Consider the following 26433-nt stretch of genomic DNA (forward strand, 5'->3'; position numbering starts at 1 on the left):
CAGCTGTAGGATTAATCTACAGGCTAATTAATAAACTGTTTGGAAACATTTTGAAACACTTCACACAGATCAATCACATGGGCTTAGTTTTGCGTTAAACCTCAAACTTCATAGAGCTGAGATGAGATGGTCGCAAATGAGTCAAGAGTACCAGGTAGAAATTCATGCACAGTACGGACATACTGCTTAGAGGAGAGCAGTCAAACATCCCAAGCCAATCTGGGGTCAATCAAAGGTAGATTGTTACAATGCAGCTGAGACTGCAGCACCACTGTAATGTATCACGCTGAAAATGCCTTGCTGTCGTTTTTTTAACTCGATCCCTTTGACTGTGCACGTTTTTGCTATTCTGGTTTGTTGATTTTAACAAGTACACATTTCTATTGTGTTTATTTTTCCACGTTTTTCATTAAATGGTAAAATTGTGTAAATGTCATCCTCTACATCTCTGCAGATCGTTCACATGGGCTGGGCGTGTGAAAGCCCCGAGGGTAGCGCTGCTGGTAGGTCATCAGCATTCAAGTTCCTGGCACTGAGAGGACCATATTTTCATATCTTCAGAAGTCCCCCGGTAATTAGTCTTTTATCCTTTTCCGATTTAAGAATACTTTTCATTTGCTTTCAGAAATATGTTTATTTTCATCGATTAACAAAATGCAAAGTGAGTGAACAGAGGAATCGTCTAAATGAAATCAACATTTGGTGTGATCATAGTCAGATGTATGATTATCCAGTTCTACCAGACAGGTGCTAATGATCATCTGTTTCATATGTAGGTTGAAACACAGTCATTAACAGAACCAGAAACAGCTGTATAGGAGGGTTAAAACTGGGTGAGGAACAGCCAAACTCTGCTACCAAGGTGAGGCTGTGGAAGACAGTTTCATGTCACAGGCTATCATGGCAGGACTGAGCACAGCAACAAGACACAAGGTAGTTATACTGCATCAGCAAGGTCTCTGCCAGGCAAACATTTCAAAGCAGACTGGAGTTTCAAGGTGTGCTGTTCATGCTTTTTTTAAAAAAGCACAAAGAAACGGCCACGTTTCCATATCAGAGGTATGGATTTTTCTTGCATCTACGGTCCTCAATGTTGCCCAAGTGACTCAACTATGCACGACAACATAGGAACTAGGGTACAGAAAAATGGCAGCAGGTGCTCTGAACTGGTGAGTCAACATTTGAAATATGTGGCTGCAGCAGAAGGAAGCCTGTTCGCTGAAGGGCTGGAGAGCGGTACAATAATGAGTGTCTGCAGGCGGCTGTGAAGCTGGTGGAGGTTCCTTACAAGTTTGGGGCTGCATTTCTGCAAATGGAGTTGGGGATTCGGTCAGGATTAATGGTGTCCTCAATGCTGAGAGATACAGGCAGATACTTATCCATCATGCAATGAATCTGATTGGCCCCAAATTGATTCTGCAGCAGGACAAGGACCCCAAACAGTCAATGTCATTAGGAACTATCTTCAGTGTAAAGAAGAACAGGGAGTCCTGGTAGTGATGGTGTGGCCCCCACAGAGCACTGATCTCAACATCATCAAGTCTGTCTGGTATAACATGAAGAGACAGAAGGATCTGAGGCAGCCGACATCCACGGAAGATCTGTGGTTAGTTCTCCAAACTGTTTGGAACAACCTGCCTGCTGAGCTCCTTCAAAGACTGTGTGCAAGTGTACCTGAAGAACTGATGCTGTTTTGAAGGCAAAGGGTGGTCGCACCATATATTGATTTGATTTAAATTTGTCTTCTGTTTTATGCATTTTGTAAATCGATGAAAATAAACTATTAAATGTTGAAAGCATTCTTACTTTACAGCATTTCTTCACACCTGCCTAAAACTTTTGCACAGTGCTGAATATAAAACATAGAAGTCTTTAATGTTAAGCTCATCTGAAACGGTTTCACACTGGGCCAAATAACTTCCACTCATACAGGCGCGGTGATTAGCATGAGTACCATGCTACCAGCTCAGCATAGAGATTTAGGGATTTGTTCAGGGCCTTTTTGAGTTTTGTTTTGAACCTGAGACGTGTGATGAGTTTATGCTGCAGCTCACTGATCTGTGGTCGTCCCCCACTGAGCTGCGTGGTTAGTGTTTATAACAAGTTGGTAGCGGCTGTAAAATACTGTATGCTTCAGTTATAATTGAATCTGAGAAGACAGGCATGGAGGAACCTAGTGGTGGATTTATATTTGATATGATCATGACTGTTGCAGTGAGACAAGGGTTGTACATCATTATTTTCATTTTTACTAGAAGGTGATTGGAGTTTTTCAATTTGTATCACCACAGAAGCATTGTATTACTAGTTAAAATAGCCGATTCTATGTTTAGTTAGACTGCCTGTACCAGCCCTGTGTCCACATAGAACTCCACCACACAGCTCCAGAAAATATTGCTAACACCTGCAGAAAAGCTTCTTAATGTGTCATGATCTCAATGATAGTTTCAGCCACTATTTTTGGTTGCATATACGGTCTATTGCATTGCTGACATTCAAAACTGTATTCTCCACTGTGATGCTGGTGATACAATACGTGCAAGATCATCAAAGTACCCACAGTCACAGTGATTAATGCCCTCAAGTATTTTATAGCCTTTAGACTATAGCCTTCTATTGGCAATATACTCTGTATCTGATTTTCACTGTGTTTACATTTGACCAGTTTTGGCCAAAAAGTATTCAGTACAGACCTCACAATTTGTGCTCTTGCCAGGGGGGTGGAAAAGCCTCTAAGCCTACAGATTTCAGACAGTAAGATACTTAATACCTCCACTGACACCTATTATAATAAATCCTTTTAGGGGTTAGCTTGTCAGCAGAGCCCTGAGACACAGTATGGTACCTAAATGAAATCTGTTCTGCAACAAACATTGTTAAAATTGGATGAACAGATAAAATGTGAAAGTAAAACTTGACTGCACATTTTATAAAATGTTTCCTGGCTTCAAGTGGTCTGAGATGATGCCAAGTGGCCATTAGACAATATTTAATACAGGTCCAGTATCAGCTTGAAATGTTTCCGCCTGACTGCCAGGGCAAGTGCACAAAGGATGCTGGGTTTGTTTGCGATATGACACGAGCGCTGCTCTCCCATTAGTATAAAAACCACTGTAGTGCAAAATGTTCCTCTTTCATCTTCTTACTTCATTTGGCAAGTGCTTGTGCAGGTTAATCATGTTTACTCTCTGGACGCCGTGATTTGCAGTGGCAACGTGGAGTGTGCACATTATAGGCTGCTCAGTCTCTGCTGGCCCGTCCTGTCTGCTGTTCGAGAGCTTTCGTCATCCTTTAACACTGTTTGACAAGCTATTGTGGGTCATCCTCTCTTGTTTTGAAGGTTTCCCAGGCAGGCGTCTGTGTGCCTGTGTTCCTCCTCTAAATTTGAAACACTACAACAGGTTTTTGATCATGTTCACAGACCTCGCTTGTGTGTTTGTGGCCTGCTTGTGGACTCCCAAGTGTTTCCTATCACTCTTTCTGACATTCTATAAGCTGTAACATTTTGAGGACCTTGCCTCAAAGAGGAACCGCTCACCTTGGGTTGACAGTAACACCAAGATGGTGTCAATTTGATAGCCTGCAAGCTGACACTCACTTTCTCAAGGATATGATGCTGCTTCCAAGGCAGCATCTATTTTGACCCCCCCTCATAAAACTGGAAATGTAGTCAGGGATGACAAAGATGATTGGCCTGTAAAGATTTCATGAGCCCCCAGAGCAATCCCTGAGACTAATCTGAATGAATTTGGTCATTTAAGGGAATACTTTGACATTTAGTGAAATGTTCTTATTTCACTATTTTTTGCCGAGAGTTGGCTTAATATTTACAATACAGAAATTAGAACGCTTCCAGGCTGACAGCTTTTCAAAACTGGATAAAGTAACTTCCTGCTGTCTGCGCTGGTTGCCTGGCAACGTCTTGATGACAACTAGATGAAGCTGCCTGTCAAGAAATAGCTTGGGAAATTGGAAAATAACCCTCCATTAAACTATTCTTATACTTTGGTTTACAGACATAACAAACAAGATAAAGCCAGTTTTATGCTAAGCTGCTGCCTGTTGCTTTGTATTTACCGTCCAAACATGGTGGGAGTGTGGTGTCACTCTTGGCAAGAAATCAAGTGAGCTATTTCTATTTGCTAGCCATCCAAACTGTTCATTCAAGGTGGGCCATTGTCTTCCCACATGAGTTCTGTGATATATTTTTTTTAAGTTGTCCATATTTCCCCTGGAGGATTCTGTGAACCCTGCCCTTTGACATGCCGCTGACACCAGCTTCTGGGGAGGACATTAAGTTCTTCATCTTGACAGGATGATGTGGATGCTTTAGGAAGTCTGTTGTTTTGGTCCACTTTATTGCATCTTGAGTTCTGTAGTCTCTAGTTTGCTCTCCAGCCCTGGCACACGGATAACTTCCTCTGTGCAGCATACACTGATGGAAGATTACAAGATCCAACGTTTTTCTCTGATGTGGAGACTGCAGTCTCTCTGAAGAATGAGCTAAACTAAAAAAAAAAACCTTCTGTGCCTTTAGATTTACCCCCAAATAAACCCATTGTAGCTCTTGGAGCCTGGAGGTGAGAGCCACAGTAAACTTGATCTGAATACAGAGCAGTTTGAAAAATGAAAGGTATTATTTTAGTTGATACAGGCCAATCAAAGGGGACCAGCAAATCATGTTGACGAGGTGTTAGTGAGAGAAGTCATCAGCCATAATTCTAACAGATTGCATTAAACATAAAGGAGGTATTGTGGAGTCTCTGAAATTAGGGCTCCATGAACTGAAAGCATTACGCAGCTGGTGGGTTGTGAAATGCCAGACCTGTCCTCCGGCTTTTGTTGAAATATGGCAGTTGCAAACATCCCTGAGGTGGAGAGGACTTGAATGTGTACCAGGATAGCATTAGTGCATGTGCCTTAATGAAATGCGCCCTGGAAAAACAAAATCTGTTGAGTAGCCTCTTGTCGTTGTGCTATGTGTTATTAGTGTAGCGGGCTGCAAACTTTTCGCAGTCATTCATTTTAGCCAAGGAATGTTTGAAACACCACTGTAATAATCCCTTCCCACCACAGCACTGACATGTGATCCAGGTCTGTAGGGTGTCATTTGCTGTAGAGGTGATGTCAGCAAAGTCAAACCATCATTTCATGAGCATGTTTTAGTTCACTGGTTACCAGTAAGATGCACCATAGATTTTACAGATCACCTTTAACTTGCTTCATGCTTTAGCCCCCAGTTATGTTGGTGAATGGCTGCCCCTCTATGAACCAGAGCCTCGGATCCTCAGGCACGGCTCTGCTGGCTGTTCCAAAGTCTCGGCTCAAGACTTAAGGTGGCCGGGCTTTTGCAGTCTGGGCCCCTCAGCTCTGAAGTGTCTGCCTGAAGATCTGACGCTGCAGAATCACCGACATCTTTCAAATCACTTCTCAGAACTTTCTTTAGAAATTATTTTTAAAAAAAAGAGGTTTTTATTAATACTGTTTTGTTATTAACATCTGTTTTAATATTATTGTTTTTATCTTCTGCTATTGGTGGGTGATGATTAGGATGTTTTTACTATTATTCCAAAGAACTACAGCTCACATGAAACCTGACCAGCGCTGCACAGTGCATGCTTGTGTGTCTATAAAATGGGTTCTTCCATATCCATGATATACATAATATCTGCATATGCCAGCTTCTGTTGTAATTTCCCCGCCTCCCCCGAGCTGTGATCCCTGCTGTTAAAATGCAGGTCTCTTTCACAGCAGACATTTTGACGTGTCATAGCAGGAAGGCCACATTGTATTCAAGCATCCCACTAAGTCATTACGACGTGACAGTGAGCCAGCATGCCATCAACAATACCTGGACCCTCAAACTGAGGCAGCTAAATGAAATTCAATTTTATTGTTGATACCTGTGCTTTTCCTACTTGTGACATGTCAAAATGTCCTCTGGATTCTCAGTAATTTACCATATTGAATGCTTGATGATTACATTTTTTTCACTTCTGAATCAAAACCCTGAAAGTTCTAGTTTTTCCTCAGCTCTCTGTCATCAGTGCAGAATTTAACTTATTTCTCAAGCACTGTGCTGGAGCACAAATTTAAAGAGCTCGTTCTTAACTTGAGTGTTTTTGTTTTAGTGTCTTTTCAAATTAGATTTTTTTTCTCCTTACAAATGATGCGAGGAGCTAAAATGAGTCACTTTGTTACAAAGTAAACCTCCGTACTAAACTATGTTTACAAGCATATGATTCTTTGATTCACTGATAAATTGATTGGCAGAAAATGAATGGCAGCGTTTTGATCAGCATAAAAACTCCAAATATTTCATGGTTCCAGCCTCTCAAATGAGACGATTTACTGCTTCTCCTTGTAATTATTTAAAAAATGTAAATTTATTCCAATGATTTTGAGGTTTAGACTATTGATCACCATGAATGTCTCACTGTAATCGTCAATTTTATCAACCAAACCGATTGAACTGATTCCTTGGAAGAAATAACCAGCAGATTAATTTACCAGGAGAATCTGTAGTGGCAGTCTTATATCAGATAGTTTAAGATGAACTCCACCTACACCGACTACAACAGCCAAATGCTGCTTAGACATGAAAGCGTCGGTAATGATGTGGGATCTTTAAACGAGTACGTTTCTGTACCTGTTGCACTCGGATGGTCTTTGTGGGTGATGCAAGTGTTGCTTTATTGATGCAAAGTCCAACAGGATAAATCCATTCTGTTCACTGACGCTGGCAGTCATCCAGGCATTCACACAACTACGCTACCTGCCTGACTTTCATTTGCATTTAGCATTTGGATAAAGAGGTGCTGCTAACGAGTGCAAAAGAACTTGTTTTGATATGCTGCCTCTTCATCTCACATTTTTTTTGATGTTCATTTCACAGATCAGTGCTGCTGACTGGGGACAAGCTGAAACAACATATAACCTCTATGAGGTTCTTTTCAAGGTCCACAAGGTATGTGGGAGCAGGGGGGCTGCATCGGGGCTGTTCAAAATTTTATCACTGCAGTTTTCAGCTCAGTATATATAGATGGCTGTTTCTTCTAAACTAGTGTTTCAGTGAGCCTGCTTGACAGGGCTCTCTTGACCTGAGGTGATATTACTCATCCACAAACCAGGAAGTGTACACAGAGAGGGTTTTTCATTTTAACCTGAGAATTAAGGAATGCACTCTTCAATCCTCCTCCTGAATTAATCATTAGAAAAGTGAAGAGACAGCAAAAGCTGCTCCCCAACATGTAATAATTAAAAACTCTGTGTTACAGCTGTGGATGGCAGAGGACTGCTGGCTCCAGGCGAGGCTCTACTTGGGGCTCGAGCATTCGCCTGAGCAGCAGGACAATGAGTCTCTGTGCTTCAGTATTCTGGTCGGCCACGGCCAGAGCCACACCTTCAGGGTAGAGCTGGCCACTGACCTGGCTATCTGGGAGAAGTCCTTCCAAAGAGCCGTGTCCTTGGAGGTGCAGCGAATACGAGTGAGTATCTCCATACGTAACACTGCTGCTAAACTGAAGAGCCTGCCTGCTTTAGATGTTGTCAGCTTTTCAACGTTGCTGAATACGATGTGGCTTAAAGGAGTTCTCAAAGCTGGAGAGCCTCTGACAACAGCTTTTCCCAACCTCAAAGGGCACGTTGAAGCATTTGGTGTTCGTTGATATTAAGAGCATGGCACTCCTTTGTGTGCTTTAAGTTAGATTTTTAGAGCCAGGAGGCAGACAAGTAGCATCAACAGCCTCAATGGCAGCTTATATGCGTTATATGCAAGGCACAGGTGTTTCAGTCTTGTTGTATTGAATTGCATTTAGTTGCAATGAAACTGTTCCTGTCAGCTACATTTTAGACACTAAAGACGTAACTTTAACAAATTAGATTGAAGTGATATCCGTCTCTGTGACGTACATACAGAATTTGCTCCAAATATAATGCCAACTCGTTAAAAACTAATTATTACACGTAGCTGGAGAGCTGAAGTTTTCTTATTTTTTACTGTTCAATATGCAATCATACAGAAGTGAACCTACAGACATGGTACGTAGATCACATAACAAATATAACCAACACATTAACCTGTTTTTTATTTAGCTTCTGTTCTTAAAGGTATCACAGACAGGCGCCCATCTGGCCTCATTCTAAACAGCCATCCTCTTCTCTGGAAATTAAAAAGAGAAGATCAGGAAAATCTTAATTTCTTATTTAATTAATAAATCTCTATATAACCAAAGTCACATCTGTATATGTGGCTCCAAATTACATGGTCTAACTTCAGCCCTCCACTGAGATTAGAGACGCTGAGTGCTAAATCTCTCCATCCAAATACTTCCTGCTTCTGATTGTGGTCTGCGTGTTTCATCAGAGAGTACATGTTTACTGATCTTGCCCATGAGTCTCAGATGTTGGCTGGCTAATGCCTGGTGTGAGCTGCTCATGATAGTTACAGGGGATTCACTCAAAACTACTCCCCCATCCACTATCTACCACTACTTCCATGGTGGATCAGGGCCGGAGACTCCAGCATGATGGACGGTCTGATACAGCAGCAGAGTCATATTTGACAGATTGTCTGCCTGCTAGAGCATTTCTGTAACGTGTGTGTGAGGCACTGAGAGAAACAGAGATCTTTTTGATACTGAAACAAAGATGCCGGCTATCTGTTTCTGGTTTCAGAAAAAGAATTTATCAGTAGCAATTACTTGTAGAAACTTCAGATGTCTTATATCAGGATACTGAAGGGAAAAAATGTAGCTCACCAACCCTTACGTAATCTTTTTGGCTTGTGTTGAAGAGGTTTCCTATGAATAACAGTGTTGCACACACTCACACTTATACACAGCAAGTGTGAAAGATTATTTTATTTTTTTATTTCTTAATCAGTACTGTCCCTTCCCTCCAATTTAATGCTCCATCAGTGAGAAGTGATTGCACGTGACAAAAAGTCTCTGCTTTTGACACATTATAGGTTTTGTGCTGCTTTAAGTTTTTCTTATTAAGAAATTAATTGAATTGCGAATTGAGAGCTCGGCAGCAGCCTGTTTTCCATAAATGTTATTGTTACTTTGAATGCATTTAGCTCGAGTAACCTAAAGAATTAGTCCTCACATCAATGAGCCATTAAATTGCCTCTTAAGCAAATATTTTTAAAGTGTGAAGTTGGTCAAGTCTTTTGGAGAGTGCATTGCAAAGCAATTCTCAGAAGCAGCTGTCTCCCATCAAATATGAGCACTTATTGGGAAAAATTAGGAGACAGATGGTGAGTCCAGACCTTATTGTTCTAAGTTTTTTACTGTCGTCATATTTGACTGTGTTTAAATTTAATCACTTTCGTCACTGTGCTTTTATTTATTGTCCACTACGCACATGCAGGGTAGTTGGATTAAAAAAAATACACACACTTTGGACTGCATTTCAATACATCTGCATCCAAGTTCTGATTTGTTTTTGTTGGTATTTGCCTGTTTCCCTCTCATGACTCTGTTTGGTTAAAAGCTCTGATGCTGCTCTCAGTACACACTAGTTCTGTGAATACTAGTGGGAAATGTCTCCTAGCAATAGTAACAAGTAGACAACGTGTGATTTATTTTTCAAGCCTCCATTATGACTCACCAGGCATTATTAATTTAGGTGGTATGTTACTGCACAGCCGAGAGTCCAGCAAAGTCGATAGGCTCAAGTGATCTTCAATATTTAATACCGCAGGCTAAGATTTTGGTATCTGCTGCCTTAATGGTTGATTTTTATATGCATACATGCAGATGTTTTGAGTTTTGGCATTTCAATAATGCAAGCATGGGAGGAACACTTGTGAATTTAGGTTTGTCTGATTGTTCCATCTGAGCACTATAGAAATCTGGCAGCCAGTAAACTAAAGAAGGGTTGAGGGTTCACATGACACATACCTGCTTATTTTCCAGTCAGCAATGCGCATACCCGCTTCTAAATCATTCACCTGTGTGCACAGTACACGACGGTCAGCCAGTTGACCCACCGACAGCTGAATCACAGTTTTTCTCCAGCTCTGTATCTAGTAGTCGTATTTTCCATTGTGTCCATTTACGTCGAAAGATTTTGCATTTCCCCTGTTGACCAGTTTTCCTCTTTCTTGCATTTTTGGCCAGAGGAAAGTGTAAAGACCTGTGCGTAAAAGTGCACAGTGCGTTGCAAGCGCCTCCTCTCCACGTCCAGCAATTCTCAAACATTATTCATGTGGCCACGACGTTTAAAACATTTGACTAAAAGTCCGACATTCCAGAGTCCCTCTTAAATTCACCTCCCACTTAACCATTGCTGCAGTCTCTGGATAAGACTAAAACGACGCTGACCCAGCAGTCCCTCATTACTTTGCCATCTGGTGTAATATTTCAATTGAAATATGTTAAAACAATTTGATAGTGTATAGTATAAAATGATTGTTACATCAGAGTGAGAGTCAAAGGAGCCTTTATATATATATAAAATCAGGGGCCCGACACTCAGTGGTGTTTTATATGGAAAAATACTGAGGTCCAAATAACTTTAATACATTTTTTTATTCACTTCATTCACTTGAGCTTGTCATTGTACAACTTTGCTGTCAAATCAGTTGCCTTGAATATGAGCTCAGCCTTATAGCCACATTGAGCTGAGCTGGATGATTGTGCTTACTTTCTCTTCTCCGTTCTACAGGCTCCCCGTGCTGTAAAAAGTTTCCATTAGGTATGTGTGTGAATACAGCTGTACAACAGGCTTAAACAGCAGTGACTGCAGAAGGGTTAGCACCTCCTCCATGGTTAATACCAACTTCATAATGATCCTCACTCCCTGAAGTCAAGCAGCGGAAGTTAAGTTTCAATGTGCAGAAACTAAATATGCAAGAGTCTTTATGTGTTACTGTGTAAAACACAGGGCGTTTATCCTTTGCTGGACAGGCCACTTAAGAACAAAAATAGAAACTGGAGGCATAAATTAAGACCATCACCCCTGCTCCAGGCACCACTACACCACTGGAGTTAAGGATAATAAGAACATATTTAAACCACATGGTGAGAATTAGTTTGAATTATTTAAGAATACAGTTTCTACAGTCTTGACCTTATATGTGAATCGGACAACAGCGCTCTGAAAATACTGAACACTGCTGCACACTCATGATGGTAAAAAGGCAATGTTATAACACAATCAATTACCAATTATCATAATAGCAAAATCAATAAAAACAAGACAGATTTTTTAAATTCTCTGCATTATTCTTCAACTCTAAAATCAATAAAGTATTTTGTAAATTGCCGGCTGGGCCAAGAATTGCAAATTGAATAATTTAAAGCTGCAGTTCTGTAGAAGCTAGCAAGAGTAGCTAGATTTTGAAAATATCCAACTGAAAATATCCCACCCCCTCCAAGCATTCATCCATAGTCACAAACACATAAATGCACTGGCTGACTAACATTACTGCTGGAGGACGAATCCACAACAGTGATGAGAAAACTGGCCACCGCAGCCGCCAACACTGTGAAATGCCACAATCCCATGAACACGAGCTCAATATCTAAATATAATATATAGCTAAACAAATGTAACATTACCTTCAGCTCATAGGAGCTGCTCTCTGGGCTCGGACGCTGTTTGCTTTGTGCTGTTAGCCCACTAAACAACAGTGTGTCGCGGTCAGCATCACTTTGTTTTATCTCTAGCCTTGTGGAAAACCCCAGTTATGCGCAATGAGTGCACTTGCAGCGTGCACGTTTCATTGAGTCTGAATGAAATGACTGGACCAGTTTATTACAGTCCAGTGAGCCCCGGACATTTGTTTCCTTCTGTCAAATAATGTAATATATTGATCGCTGTCGGACTGTTATGAGAATTTCAGCCAATATAACAAAATGTACTTCTCATAATAAGATAATAATAAGATCATATAATAAGTTGCAGATCCTGACTTGAATACATAACAAGGCAAACTGTTACAACTAAGACAACAACAAAAGGAAGATTGAATTAAAACTATCATATCAAACAATTTCATAAAAAAATAAAAATGTATTAAAAAAGGAATAAAGGAAGGAGCCCTATAATAGAAAATATACTTTAATATAGATATTATCCATCCAGACTTTACTGTCACAGCTGCACTCTCCACAGAACCAGAAAACACAAACATATTATGTCAAACAGTTATTGAAATATAGTGTTTGTGTCACATTAAATGCAGACCCAAATGATTTAAAGAAGCATTCAAGTCACACAGAACTGCCAGATATCACTCAAGGGCAAAGTATTTGTTGCAAACTGCAAGCAAAGTTTTGAATAGCGGACTACACAATACACGTGTGTGTGTGTGTGTGTGTGTGTGTGTGTGTGTGTGTGTGTTAGATTAGGCCTTCACCAGCACCTTCACCAGCACCGTTGGATTCTTTCCTACTTGTTTTTCTACCTGAACAGTGTGACCGAACTGGTGTTTCTGTCAAGTTTTAGACAAAGATGAGAAGAACTGAAGTGCTTGACTGAAACACGTTTCATCTACTGTAAGTAAGCTCTGTAATCATAGTATCGTAGTATCATTAGCTTCCACAAAGCCCTGATCACACATCGTGTTCAGGAATTGAGAGAGTATGCCACTGTCAGGTCAGACTCCTCATGAAATAGCCAGCGGTGCTTTTTATAATTTTACCCCATGCCCACCCTTTCACCCCTCAAGTGCGGCCAACCAAAGATAAAGGCTACAAATGCTACGAGGCCTGAGGGCTTTGGTGCTTGGGACCCTTAAACAGGGACATTTATAAATATTACAAAGGAGAGCACCTGTCAGAACATATTTGAATCACTGGCAGACTGAAATCCTTTCCGGGTCAACATGGGAACCAGATATAATTAAATGACTTCACCAGTTGTGCTTAGGAATAGTATACTATATGTGATTAATATACCAGCTACCACTAGCAGCATGGTTGACTCTGCCACAGGACACTGGCGCCTTGGCAAAAACCATCAATCTGAAAGTCTTAGAGACCATGTATAATCCCTTTATGTTTGGAGGGCTCATGTGGTCACTGAGAGTCTAGAGTCATAATTCTACTGGACTCAATTACATTCTCCGGTTAAGTCTGCACATACTAATTCCTGCAGCTTAAAAGTGCTTACATGTAGAGGGGACCTATATGTTTCATATGCAGCAACATGACAGTTTTATAAGTAAAAGCAAACACATGTTGCTGAAATTACTGACCCAAGGTGTGCAAACAGCATTGTTTTTGCTTCCACTAGTTGTGGAGGGATTATCCTGACCGACCATATTCAGTGAGTTTCCTGGGGTTAGTGCTGTTGAGACAGTGTCATAGGGAAGCATCCAGAACTGTCTCACATACATTTGATGAGATGGTCCAAAATGGGGCAAAGGAAGAGCCAGTGTAACACCTGCAATGTACTGTAATGAGTTACAAAGACAGGATAGTACTGGGAAGACATGTGTCGGCCCCGTGTCTTCAGCTTGTATGAGGAACAAATCATTTCCCAGTTCATACCTACCACTGCTCAACCAGTATCAATATTTGATTAACAAGTGCACTCTGTCGATGTTCGCATATATGCATGGCTGGAATGAGTGCAAACAATGTTGACTTTAAAACACTCCACCTGTGGCCATCAACATGCTGTAGCACACTGTTACTGTAACAAGGAGAATCACTGAACAAAATATTTAAGTCATGTGTTGACTTCACAGCCACAGTTAAGAAATCAGAGCACACTGTATTTCCCTGGTGCACAGCTCTGTGGGTACGGCACTATCCAAGCACTGCTTACTGTAATTTCCGTAAGCACTGTGCATGGCAAATAGGGACCACTAACAAAACCAACCAAGGAGGAAGACGGACTGGGTCTTTTTAGAGCCGTGAATTCAGATTTCATGAGTGAGTCGCTTCCCAATGCTTTGTTAATAACTCTGTATGCAGTTAGTGTTATGCCACACGTTCACACACACACACACACACAACAGAATGACAGAGGCCTTCAACATATCTTTTATTCTGGGAATAGACAAGTATGTCTTTGTCTTTAAGTCTGTTTAAAGAGTCATTATGCTTTAATTTGCCTTGGAGGCTCTGTTCAAGAAGGAAAGTCATATAATAGTGAAAATACAGGAATGATATCTACAGTTCTGTTACCTGCTCAGCTAGTTGTATAATGACAAGAATGTACTTTTTTAAATCTATAAAATTAAAGTTGTTGGCCTCCGTTTTTAGCACAATACTATATATGTAGCCTTCAGTTATGCATTCATTATCTCCTTTACAGGATTCTTGTTTTAATTTGAGTCAACCTTAAACATAAAGTCTCTTTCTGGCTAGAAATGAAGCAAACAGTTATTCAATACATGCAGAGAGCACTTAAGTGTAGTCCATGTAGGGGGGGGGGGCTTTAAGAGTGATGAAGCTCTTTACTTCAATTTCCACTGGGCAAAGTTGGAGTTGGGTGGTGAGCATAGCTCGACTGTCAGATGCTAGCCGAGGTTCCATAACATAATGCAGTGTAGTTTATTGTTTATCGTGAATGAGAATGCTAATGGAACATGATTTGTTGGTGAAGCATCATATATTCAGTTGTGCTGTGTGAAAATTAGATTGTAAATTTGGCAGTGGATCTTTAAGAAGCTGAGCATTAATTCGATTGTCCTGGTTTTGCTGCCTCCTGTGCACCTTGTGTTAGCCTACATGACAGATGGAACAAGTAGAGTAGGATGATAAAGAGACACGGAAGCAAAGGTTTCAGCATAAATGCTATATGAAGGATCACCTCCTGAGCAAATGGGACTAAGTCAGCAAGAAAGTCAAAGTGAACTGGTTGTATATGAGTGTTTAGGTAATGGCAATCTATCTGCATCACTCGCTGTCAAGAGCAAAAGCGTGGACACACGTATTAACAGGCGGTAATGGTGGGTTTGTTTTTCCAGCATAGAAGCAAAAGCAAGCTGCAGGATAAATGAAGAATGGGCATGCTACCCTCTTTGTCTTTTGCTGTAACAATATAAATCCCAATGCAGACTCCTCTGCTGTACCACAAAACATTAGCTTCAAAGGGGAATTATAATATGCAGAGGTGTTTGATGCTGCAGTCACGCAGTTAGCTCTTAGCCAACTAATGGGGCTGAATCCACTCTGGATGTGGAATCATTGTCAACTGTCAAGATGCAAGTGACATTGGGGACAGTTTGAAATCCAAGTTTAAGCAACCAGACTGACACACATCAGAGGCAATGTGATCTGATGTCAAACTACTGTCAACCCACAATGCAGATTAAATCTGATTTGTAAATATTTGGGCTTCAGATTTATGACATCAGATTGACGTGACTCCTGGGTGTATCTGAATGTATTTGACTGATTTGTGCAGCGTGACTACAGGAAACATCCACGATTTGCACACACTGACGCTGTACTCTATAAGTCAGGTCTGCATGGGCATTTTTCCCCCTATCAGGATAAAAGCAAACAGTGTGAAATATGATAATGTAGCATTTTTTCAGTCTTTAATGATGCAAATGTGGGACACCATCCTTTGGGAAACCAAAGGAAGTGATGAAGGATTTTAGTTTGCTTGTAAGTCTATGTTCTCCAGCCAATTAGGCTAGCCTCCTGAGGAGCACTCAGCAGAGTCCAGCTTAGGGTAACCTTCAAATTGACTGGATGTGCACATTACATAAACATTGCTGATGGCGTAGAAGTAGAGGGTATAACTGACAAAACCATCCAGCCTGCATTTTCCCTATTCACTTTCTCTCTCTCTCTTTTTTTCCGGAGATGATGAAACCCAACATGACATTGATGTGGTCCTTTAGCTCACAGCAAGCAGTCAAGTTGGGTCATGCTTCACTTTTGAGGTCTTCTAGTGGCTCACTATGTAAATACAATTTTGTGTTATCCTCGATTCTCCTGGTGAAAGCAAGTGATACCCTGACTTGTTGCTGTGAGTAATTTACTTAAATATCACACATTCATTCTTCAAAAAACCAAAGAAAATTGCATTGCTAATTTTGGCCTCATTCTATACTTTTAAAATCTGTGCAAGGGCCTTCTTCCTCTCTCTTTTTAAATAGCCAAGAACCTTGTAGTTTTTCCGACTATGTAATATGAATAGGGTTGCTTGGAGTGACAAACCAACTGAGAATTATCACCGACTCTGCAGTTCCCCTCAGCTCTACAGAGCTTTGTAGAGATTTTCAGCTCATTATTCTGGTTTTATGGCCCACAACTTTAGTGTTTTGGTTCACTCCCCCTGTTCCACTGTTGTTTTTGGCATAGAAGGCAGATGTTCTCAGCAAAAAACTCTCATAAACTCACTGTAAGCTACCAGCCCAACACACACAGCAGACAGCTGAAAGTAGAGTAAATATTGGACTTTGCCAGGTGGCCGTAATAGACTTCTGCACAGACCTAAAAACAAGACGGGAATCGAACCTCATCTGTGCCTTTCAGACCCGAGTAAAAACTGGCTGTTGGATCAATGTGCTGCTCCTGGCCTCTCCCTTTGAGGTAGAGAAGCAAAGTCTCTGTTTTATGCTGATAACCTTGTTGTACTGTCTTCTACAGAACAACGATTACAGCAGCAGCTGGACATAGTTGAGACGTACTGTCAGAGCTAGGCCCGGCAGAGAATATGAAGAAACCTAGTGTCGTGATTTTTCAATAATGCTCCAAGCGTTAGGAGAACAAACAAAATTTGTAATCATATCATTGAACCCAGCAAGATTTATGCCTACTGTGGTACAACCATGACAGCATCAGGGAGCTGTGTGTCAGTGAAGGCAATTTTAGGGCAAAAAGCTGAGGAAGAGCTCTAAATGCAATTAAGAGAAAATATTTCTAATCTCCAAATTCCAGCCCACTCAGTCCATTACAAACACACCTACAAATGCATGTAGAGCAGAATTAGACATCCTCACTGATCATTGACATGCAAAAGAGAGCACTCATATTTCTTCATATCACCTTAAATCCATCCCCAGAGATGGCCTCCATTCCAAACCCAAGAGCCAGAGTCCAGAGGAGAGCCCCCCCCCCTGCTTTGTACAGACACCTAAGAAACCCATTTGGAACACTGGAAAGAAGAAACTAAAAGCCAAAGTAGATCAGAATGTTATCTGGCCCGAAACAGATATTACGGGTTGGGAGAATATCTGCTGCTGTCAGAGACAGATCCTAACCAAGCACAGGCTCAGTGACCACAAACCCAACATCGAATAAGGAAGACTGCCCTGGAGACATGCCCTGTCTCACTCGCTCATACGATCCATGACAGTACTGTCAACTGGGGATCACTTCAGTATCTCAAAACACACAGGCAGACACAAACTGTATATATAATTAATGCGTATCAATTGAATACATATACATTTGAATACTGTTTTATTGGTCATACAGATATTTCATTAACATTTTGATGTTTTGGCAACACTGTTACTGAAAATGTCTTGCCAGTAATGTGAGAGAGAGAAAGACTTCCCTCCTTCCTTCCTTCCTTCCTTCCTTCCTTCCTTCCAAGCAATCCTACCTGAGCCCCAGGCTTTATGCACCATGGTCCAAACTCAGTCCCATACATGACCCATTGGGACCCGTCAGGTTGCTGAACTGTAGGCCAGAAACATGACTTCAAATCAGTGCTCTTCATGTGCTGGATGTGCAAAAAAGCAACGGTGTGCAAATCATCTGAAAGAGTGTCGGCTTCACAGCTGCACTCGAGTGGCAAAAAAAGACCTCATCATAGGTCTGCGATACAGCGTTTAACACCAGAAACACACAAACACACCCATACAGCAGCAAAAATAAATCATAAAAAACAAGTTGGTGCTTCTGCTATTGACTAGATAATACTGGCTAGACATTACACACTATGACACTGCATGAAGTGACAGCTGAGAGGTGCTGGGATTTGCAAAAAAAAAAATCTTTTTAGCCCAATTAGGCATTTTAGCAAGAATTTGACAGCGTCAGACAGGATGGCGCACATACCCAACCAGCTTAATGTTTCAACAATGCAACCAGCGTTCATGGACAGCGTTTATGGAACAGTACGTCATCTCAACATTTACAAGCAATTTAACAAGAGCAATTTTGTCTCTGGCTCTTACGTCCAGTGGCTGTAGTTGTACACAGGGTGAGGTCGGTGCATCGTGACAACAGCGGCGGGTGCGGTTACAGGTGCGGTTACAGGTGCGACGGGGAGACATCTGGCAGCACACTGATGCAGGGCGGGGTCAGAGGAGCGGCTCACTGGCAGTTTGGAATAAGAAGAGTTCAGTAAAATGCCACCAGCGTGGTGTTGGTGCTTGTATCAGTATGCATTTAGCAGCTTTCTTTGGGTGGCTTTGTGCACAGGTTCAAAGGATGGAGCTGTATGTCTCGTATCCTAGATTCCCACTTGAGCTGTGTCCTTACCTTTTACCTCATTTCATTCTTTGAGACCAAATTATAGCATTAAAACACTACAGGCACTGGTGAGAAGTGTGTGTAGTGCACTTGGGCTTTTTTTCCATTACACCTGTCCTCTGTTGTATTCCCCACACACGCCCTTACTTCTGTCAGACTTGGCTAAGAAGATTTTCTTGAAAAAATATTTTATTTGTACTTGATGTTGCTAATTCCCACAGAAAAATCCCCTCCAATTAGTGAAGTGTAGTCACACCACAGCCTCACATGTGATGACAGGAAGAACTTAGTGGCTCGCCTGCCACGTCTTTTTTGTATTTATTTTTTTTCATCCCCGTCACAGCTGAATTCACGACACCACTAAAGATAGAGAGGGGCTGAGGTCTGTGAGCAGAAAAGACCTTCAGTGAGAGGACTGTACAATCCCATGCCATGTTCACTGCACACTGCACTCTATAATTGAAATCACCATGCCCCCGCTGTCTTCAGAAGTGAAAGGAGAAAAAAGAGGTGGAAATAAAAGGAATACATAACAATCAGAATACAGGTCTTGGTATTCAATTGAGTGCACGACACAACACAGAAATGAAGTCTTTTGGCAAGAAAAGCCTTTAGAGGGATACGGCTCCACAGAGAGTGGAAAGCCTGCACGTCGTTGCCTGCAAAAAGAATTGTGAGACACATGCTTGTTTGTGTCGCCGCAGTATGAATGTAAAGATTCACGGCTTCTAAAATGAGTTTCCCCTGTCATGCGTCTTGACCTAATCAGGATGCTGCTTTTGTCAACAGTTCACGCAGGAGAGAAACAAAATCAGCCAGGCTTCCGAGCCTAACGTGTCAAACCGGCACCCCTAACAAGAACCATCCTCATGTAGTCTTGCAAGTGTTAAAAAAAAAAAAGATTTAAAATTTTAAGAGCAGAAAATGCAATTTAAGTAGCAAGCACACCCTGTCAGTATGATAATGTTTTCATGCATGCAACACCTCGTTCCACCCGCATAATCAGAATGATGCACAATGTCATGCTGTACCGTACATCTACTTTTACAGTTTGTACTTTACTGTGCTGCAGGTTCCAAATCCTGAGGCACTTTGAGGTAAATATTAGCAAAATCAAACATTAACGCTCAGAAATCCTATAAATTGCCTCGATCCTGCTGCTTCATGGGTGCAAACGTATGATTCTCACAGTACACAAAAGGGACAAGAGGATTAAAGTTCTTCAAGCCTGTGTTACTGTCGGACAGTTTCTTTATCTTCAGTATTTCAATTGCTATCCTTTGTTGTGGGAAAAGAAACCAGAGACATGAATTTGACTGGGCCCAACAGAACTAAACAATGGTGCACAGTCAGTGAGTGGAATCCTTTGCGGCCTGTTTTTGTTTGTCACATTTGATCAGTGATGGATGCCACGGATCTGGGATTCAGAGTTTTTAAGGCCTGAACGTCACACCAGCAAAGGGGCACAGCGGAATTCATCCATGTTTGCTTAAATTAAGGGGTGCTCAGCCAAGACACCATGGTCACATTGGTGAAAATTTGTCCGTCAAGGTTCAGCAAAGTTGATTCCATAAAATGAGGATGTTTTGCTGAGAAGAGCTTTTATAACTCAAATAAATTAAATTATAATTTTACAGTCCTGAGTGGCCACGGCCTCATTATTCTTTCAAATACGACTTTGTTAAACACGTCTCTTATGGTGGACGTCAACACGGGTGTAACTAATAGCATTACTAATGGCAGCTTTCTCAGGTGTGTCAGTTTGTGTCCGTGCAAATGTAAATTGTGCCTCATTAGCTTGTCTTACCGACCCTGATCTAAGTAGGGTGGAGCTATTGTTAACAATGTTAGCTACATGTGCACCTCCGATGCTGTAAGTCAGTGATCTTACAGACAGCAGTGAATTCTTTATACATTCCCTGTTAAGAGGGACACATTTAATGCCACAAATGGGAAAAATAATGAAATCATTTATTTTCATACGGCACATGCATGCATGCAGATAAATGATGGCACAGAGAAATGTACCACAGTACACAGTATGTCATTACAGGAATATGAAGATCAAAATGTTAATGGATATTAATTCTCTCTCAACAGTCCAAAAGCTACATGTGCAGCAGCCAGGGGAATGTATTGTGCTTCACCATAGATTTTGGATCAGGCTTCACCTGCTCAGAAGGCACTTCGAAGGTAAAGTATTACAAGACCACACCGAGCTCCGTGTTGATGCACATGCACTTGTCCTTAGAAATGCAAAGCCTCTCAACTGTCACTTATTTTAGACCTTCCAGTATAAAGTGGTGATAAACTATATCCCACAGAACGGTAAAATGTGATCAAAGTTACATTTTGAGATTACTGTGGCAGCTGTTTAATGAATCACTGCAAGAATGGCTGACTGCTAATGTTCTCCTGTTAGAAATTATACATTTCTTTAAAGTACCGTTTCACATTAAAATGTCATTTTTGATCACGCAGGTGTGTCTGTAGTCAGATATGGTATTTAAATGTTGTGCCTATTATTGAAATCCCTGTGTTGCTGTGTTTCATAACCCCCCCACCCCCTCCCCTTGTAGACCATACTGTGGCGATATAAGTTCTCCCAACTTAAAGGCTCCTCTGATGATGGGAAAACCAGGGTAAAGCTCCTTTTCAAAAATGCTGAAAGCAAGCAAATAGAAATGAAGGTAAAGAAATGTTGTTTTTAACATCACAATGAGAGATTTAGCACCACTAATTACTCACTGATAACAATGAGCTTACAGGCAAAGTAACTGAACGTCTAGTGAGGGTTTCCCCCCCCCCCAACTGTCTGGTGACCAGACTGTTCATTTCTTTCAAGAGATTTTGACTTTGAACGCGTCGTTACATCATCTACTAATTGATTCGTCTTCTCAACTTGTGTTTTCCAGGAACTGGAGTTCGCTAATCTCACGGCCGTCCTCCACTGTATACATTCTTTTATCGCTGCCAAAGTGGCCTCCATGGACCCTCTCTTTGTGTGCAGTCAAAGCTTCCCTGGAAATCACATGCACAGTTAAGAAGACCTCCCCGTCATCATGTGCACCCGTGGCAAATCAGCAGTATTTTATGCACAGAGCCAATTGATATGTATATCTTGTTCTTGCTATTTTTGTATGAACTACTGAAAAAGATATTTGTAAAAGCCTGTAGAGGTCGACAATGTACAAATCAATGTTGGAGGGAAGATATTGTTTAATTTTTGACAAGTAGGAAAAAACACAATCTAAATGGAGTCACAGTTCTTCCATTACTCTGATGTTTATCCTCTCATCACATAACGAGCGCCGGTTGTGATCAGAGCCTACTTGTCTGCTGTCACTTTGAAAGGTAGCGGGACCATATGGGGTGTAACAGCCATACATTTGACAACATGACATGAAACGCCAAACATAGCAACTGCCACTGTGTTCAGCAGAGAGCCTCAGCTGATCCTGGTCTCTGAAGAATTTTAATGCGGTACCTACATCTAGCGATTAAGCACATTGTAAGTGACTAAATGAATCTGATGCTGGTTTACTATTATTGGAGAATCCATATTTGCCACAGACCTTTTCTTTCCTTCCGTTTCACAATTGAACAGCGATGAAAAGGTAACCTTTCTCTGTTCCTCCGGTTTACTTGGGTTCTTTTTGTCTGTCAAGCGGGAGGGTGATAACACACACAAAGACCTTGCAATATAATGCAGTCTAATAAGCCTCCAAACAACCACTGAACTGAATCAACACCTCTCTGATGTGGCTGCAGGGCTGCACTTTATTGGCTTGGATTAAATTGTGTGATGTTTATGGCATTGTGTTAATTTTTTGTATCTAATGAAAGCAAAAGGTCTGAGTTTCAGATATCTGTGGCCAATGAGGACATTTCACTGGAACACTGAAGCATTGGTGAAGACCCTCTTTTACCAACTCCCGTTCTAATACAGTGAAACATGCTGTATATCTTCGGTCGCTTTATGTAATGGTTTTAATGTGAAAATGCATATTTGCTGTGTTTTCAATAAATTGCTCATGAAGCACAACTGCCTATGGTGTGAGGTGTGTTGCAGCTCACAGTGGGTGTGTGTGTGTGTGTGTGTGTGTGTGTGTGCTTTTAAAATGGAAGGGTGGCAGTGGATGTAAGTCAAGCCTCCGCTAGCCGAGCCTCTGAACCACTCGTGTCTTGCTTAGCTCGTCACAAAATAACACAGAATCTAAGTTTACATTCCTTCATCACAAAGGGTTCTTGTCTGCTTGGGGTTTGGCTGTTGTAGTCATCATGTGTTACACTTATTCAATGAGGTGCTTCTTTCATCCAGATGGTTTTATCGTCACACTCAGTGCACAGCATCACTTTTTTTTTTTTTTTAAGAAATGCCCTTATTTTTGGTCCCTTGCCAAGTTGGTTTTACAGGCATCATGAGCTGGACAACAACAATTTCTGTAGTCTCGTTATCACCTTCAGGTTGCCAGGCAACCGGACACTCCACGTAAAGCCTCACAAAACCACAATTTTTTTGAGTGAATTAAACTAGATATGAGCATTAGAGGTGCTGGTGGGAAGATTCTGTTACCTTTGGACACAGTCAGGCTACCTGGTTCCCCATTTCCAGTATATGCTAAGCCAAGTGAATAAGCCTCTCGGCTTTGACTGCATATTTAATGGACAGATACAAGAGTGATATTGATGTTTCTGTTAACTTTCAGTCAGGAACAGACTGAATGTTTTTCCCAAAATGTCAAACTATTGTTTTGGCACATATTTCACATGGATAGATAAATCGTAAGTGCTTGTTGGGAAACATGGCAGTCAATGCCACCTGTAGGTTGGTCCTAAACAACAACCAAAAAAACAGAGCATATTAACCCTGAAGTTTATTTTTATCCCTTCTCTTTCCTTTTCGTGGCCAACTCCCACTGTTGGTGTGAGGGACGGATTTCCTTTGATTTTGAAGTCACAATCTGCTTCTGGTCACAGAGGGGAGCCTCAACTGAGAAGCATATCGCACACAGATGTAAATGCTGCCCCCCCCCTGGTCCCAGCTCTACAGAGAGGCAGTCTGACACAACAGTATGTGTTGCTAGTGCACCATGAAGGACATGATCACTCGCCGGCTTACCACCGTTCACTTATCACTGGTTGCATTTGATGGGCACCATGTCAAGCTGGAGGTACTGCTGCAGGAGAGTGAACCCTGGCTTTCTTTATTTGTACCCTACATGCATCATTTTCTCCTTGTATTTGCATATTGGGCCAAAATAGCAGAGTGCGCTACCAGCAGTGTTGAGAGGTTTTATCAGAAAAGCAAGCACTGGCTAAAAATCCTGCAAGAAACTACTAAAAATCTCCATGTTTCAAATACAATGCCAAATTAAACAGGTATAAAACAATGTCATGAATTAAATCAGACTGCATTATGTGAAATGCTATCAGTGATAATTTAAAGAGGGTTGAGAAACAGTCATCTGTCGTAAGAGTTGCTCAAAGCTCAAACCTGCCTGATGGGTTTCCTCTCCCGTTGGCTCGGACGGCTCCACCCTCTCGACCACTGCTTATCACAATCGGAAACTTGGATGCCTCATGTTCCATAAAGCAGTGTTCCATAAACACTGAATCACACCCATCAACACTTCACATATTTATATATTTCACAAGATCTTGGCGTCCTCTGTCCACAGCTCTGTCTGATAAATGTTACACCCGTCACACCCTCATGTGTTATATAGCGTACCTTAATTTATCCTGAGGGGTTGAATTTCCATTCACAAAATACTAACTTTCTGAGGCATTTGTAAAACATTAGTTCACCACTGCGCATCATCATGAGAAATTACATGATTATGCAGCTCATTGACTTTAATCTGATACCATCTTAGAAACAAGGAAACACCTTCATACTGGCTCCTTCATCCAATTTAATATGAATATGAAATGTGGCTTTTTTTTGTTGCAACAAATGACATGTCTTTGTGCGCAAGAAATAACACTGAAATTTGCTCTGCGTTATTTTGCTTCTGTGTTATGATGCTGTCATAAGAGATGTTCTATTATTAAACAGAGCTGCATGAAAAATGTAATTTCACTAACCATCTGTAACCTGTAGCTCGGGTAAGCTGAATACCAATGTGGAGTAAGTTTGAAGTTTTGACAGTCACAGTCTTGTCGTGATTTTTCAAAGGCATCATTAGGAGACCTAGAGGTGAGAAAAAGCGACAGCGGTCAGAAGGAGGCTGTCTCCAAAACTGACGCAAGCACATTTAATGGGTTGTTTGGATAGAACAAAATGCAGCAATGTACAGTAGAAGTTGCCTTAAAGTGGCTCCAACCCCTCCTGACAGTGAAAAACTGAGATATCAGAAAGGCAGCATTTATTGCATTTGCATAGTATCTGTTTACATTATATTGTACAGGTGTGAGTCACTTTGTCCTGTATGTGACAGTGATTAAGCATGTTTGCTCATGCTCTGTCTGACACCACATCAACCACACACTATATGACGTTAACTTTTCCACTCGCCTCGCTTGCTACAAACTCTGAGAATCATTTTTCAAGAAGTTTTGGCTGAAACAGTTTTGCGTTGAAGCTCAAATCAGGCACCGTGACAACAGGAGTGCACTGAGAGCTGCAACCCACATGATCTTTGGCCCGCTGCTGAAGTCACTGCTGGCTGCCACCACACACACACACACACACACACACACAGCATCAATGAAGTTGCATCAGCACCATGTCAAGCATGAATTTCAAGTACACTGCTCAACTATCGATGGGCCGTGACTCTCACAGTCGACTCCACTGGCGGCATTGGACCCTCAGTGCTAACTGAAGTATGTGTGATGAGGAGAGGTTTCCAGGGAAAGTTTGCTGTGCCACTGTCTGGTGCATCCGGGCTCTATGTCATTTTGTCAAAACTACTTTTTGTGACATTTACCACTTCAATCTTATGACAAAAGTGCCCAAAACCTTCCGTAAAGACAGTGAGAGGACATGATCATTCAGTCATGTTCTTTTAACATGCCAGTAAGGTAGATATGGCATACTGGGAGATATGTGGTGACGTGGTGATATGTGGGAGCTACTTCAGTTAGATAAAATGTGATTTCATTAATTGTTTTACATTTTGACAGTGTGAGGTCCAGTCCCAGTCAAAACACTGGGGGTCATGATGTGCAGTCAACCTCTCTATCTAAGAAAACATTAGTGAGCACAAAAACATGACGGCGGTGTAAAGGTCTGAAAAGGGGCAAACAGGACTTGACGTTATGAACTGTTTGTCCAGTATGTCACGGCCTCAGTCATGGCCTGAGGATCTGTTAAAAACTGATGATGTCATTCATTGACATCACTTTTCACGATAATGTCCTCTGGACTCCTTGTCACTGTTTGATTAGACTCTCCAGTAATTCTGATTATTTAATAATCTTATTTAGTTATTGTGCTCATTGCCGGCTGTTCTGGGTCTTCTTGACATCTCACAAAATGTGGAAAATCAAACAACACTCAGCGTTGACGCTATCTCCTCTTTTCCTCTGGGATTGTTATGTGCAGTTCCAGAACTGCAGTTCCAAACATCTAAGTGTCCGAGATAATGGATGGGAACACCGGTTCTTACCAGTCAACCAAGTTACTCTAGTGTGGGCTGGCTCACTTGACCCTAACAGGCTTCCTGCTTTATCTGAATATAAAAGTGCAGGTTCCACAGTGCACACACAACATTTGGCTCTTCTGTTGTGATGTCAACTGCCTGCAAAAAATGGCTTGTTTAGTGGAAACTTTCCTCGTCGTGCTGCTCTGTGGCATTTTTCCAAGTTTTTCAACTGATGAAGCTGGACATCTAAACTGTATGTGTGCATTTCTTTATGCTGAAAAGGCTAAATCTAATCTAAAATGCTTGATAATCTATGATAATTACTGAAACTGAGTGATTGGAGGGAGTGAAACAAAAACTAGTAATACCAAATGGTTTAAAAGCAGATATTTTGAAACCATGTTCATCAACTGCATCTGACTAGCAAAAGGAGAAATGTC

The 26433-nt window shown here is 41.3% G+C and overlaps 1 protein-coding gene across 1 annotated transcript in view; it reads left to right on the forward strand.

Annotated features, from left to right (window-relative positions):
- Positions 1-21470, forward strand: part of sntg2 (syntrophin, gamma 2) — a 71083-nt gene extending 49613 nt beyond the window's left edge. The window contains exons 12-17 of the mRNA XM_070842898.1: positions 455-571; positions 6896-6967; positions 7278-7487; positions 20502-20594; positions 20981-21091; positions 21317-21470. Of these exons, the coding sequence (XP_070698999.1) occupies positions 455-571; positions 6896-6967; positions 7278-7487; positions 20502-20594; positions 20981-21091; positions 21317-21445 (732 nt within the window). The 3' untranslated portion in view covers positions 21446-21470. The remainder of the gene's footprint in view (positions 1-454; positions 572-6895; positions 6968-7277; positions 7488-20501; positions 20595-20980; positions 21092-21316) is intronic.
- The last annotated feature ends 4963 nt before the right edge of the window (positions 21471-26433 follow it).

This window comes from Pempheris klunzingeri, chromosome 13 (assembly GCF_042242105.1).
Source record: "Pempheris klunzingeri isolate RE-2024b chromosome 13, fPemKlu1.hap1, whole genome shotgun sequence".
Lineage (NCBI taxonomy): Eukaryota > Metazoa > Chordata > Actinopteri > Acropomatiformes > Pempheridae > Pempheris > Pempheris klunzingeri.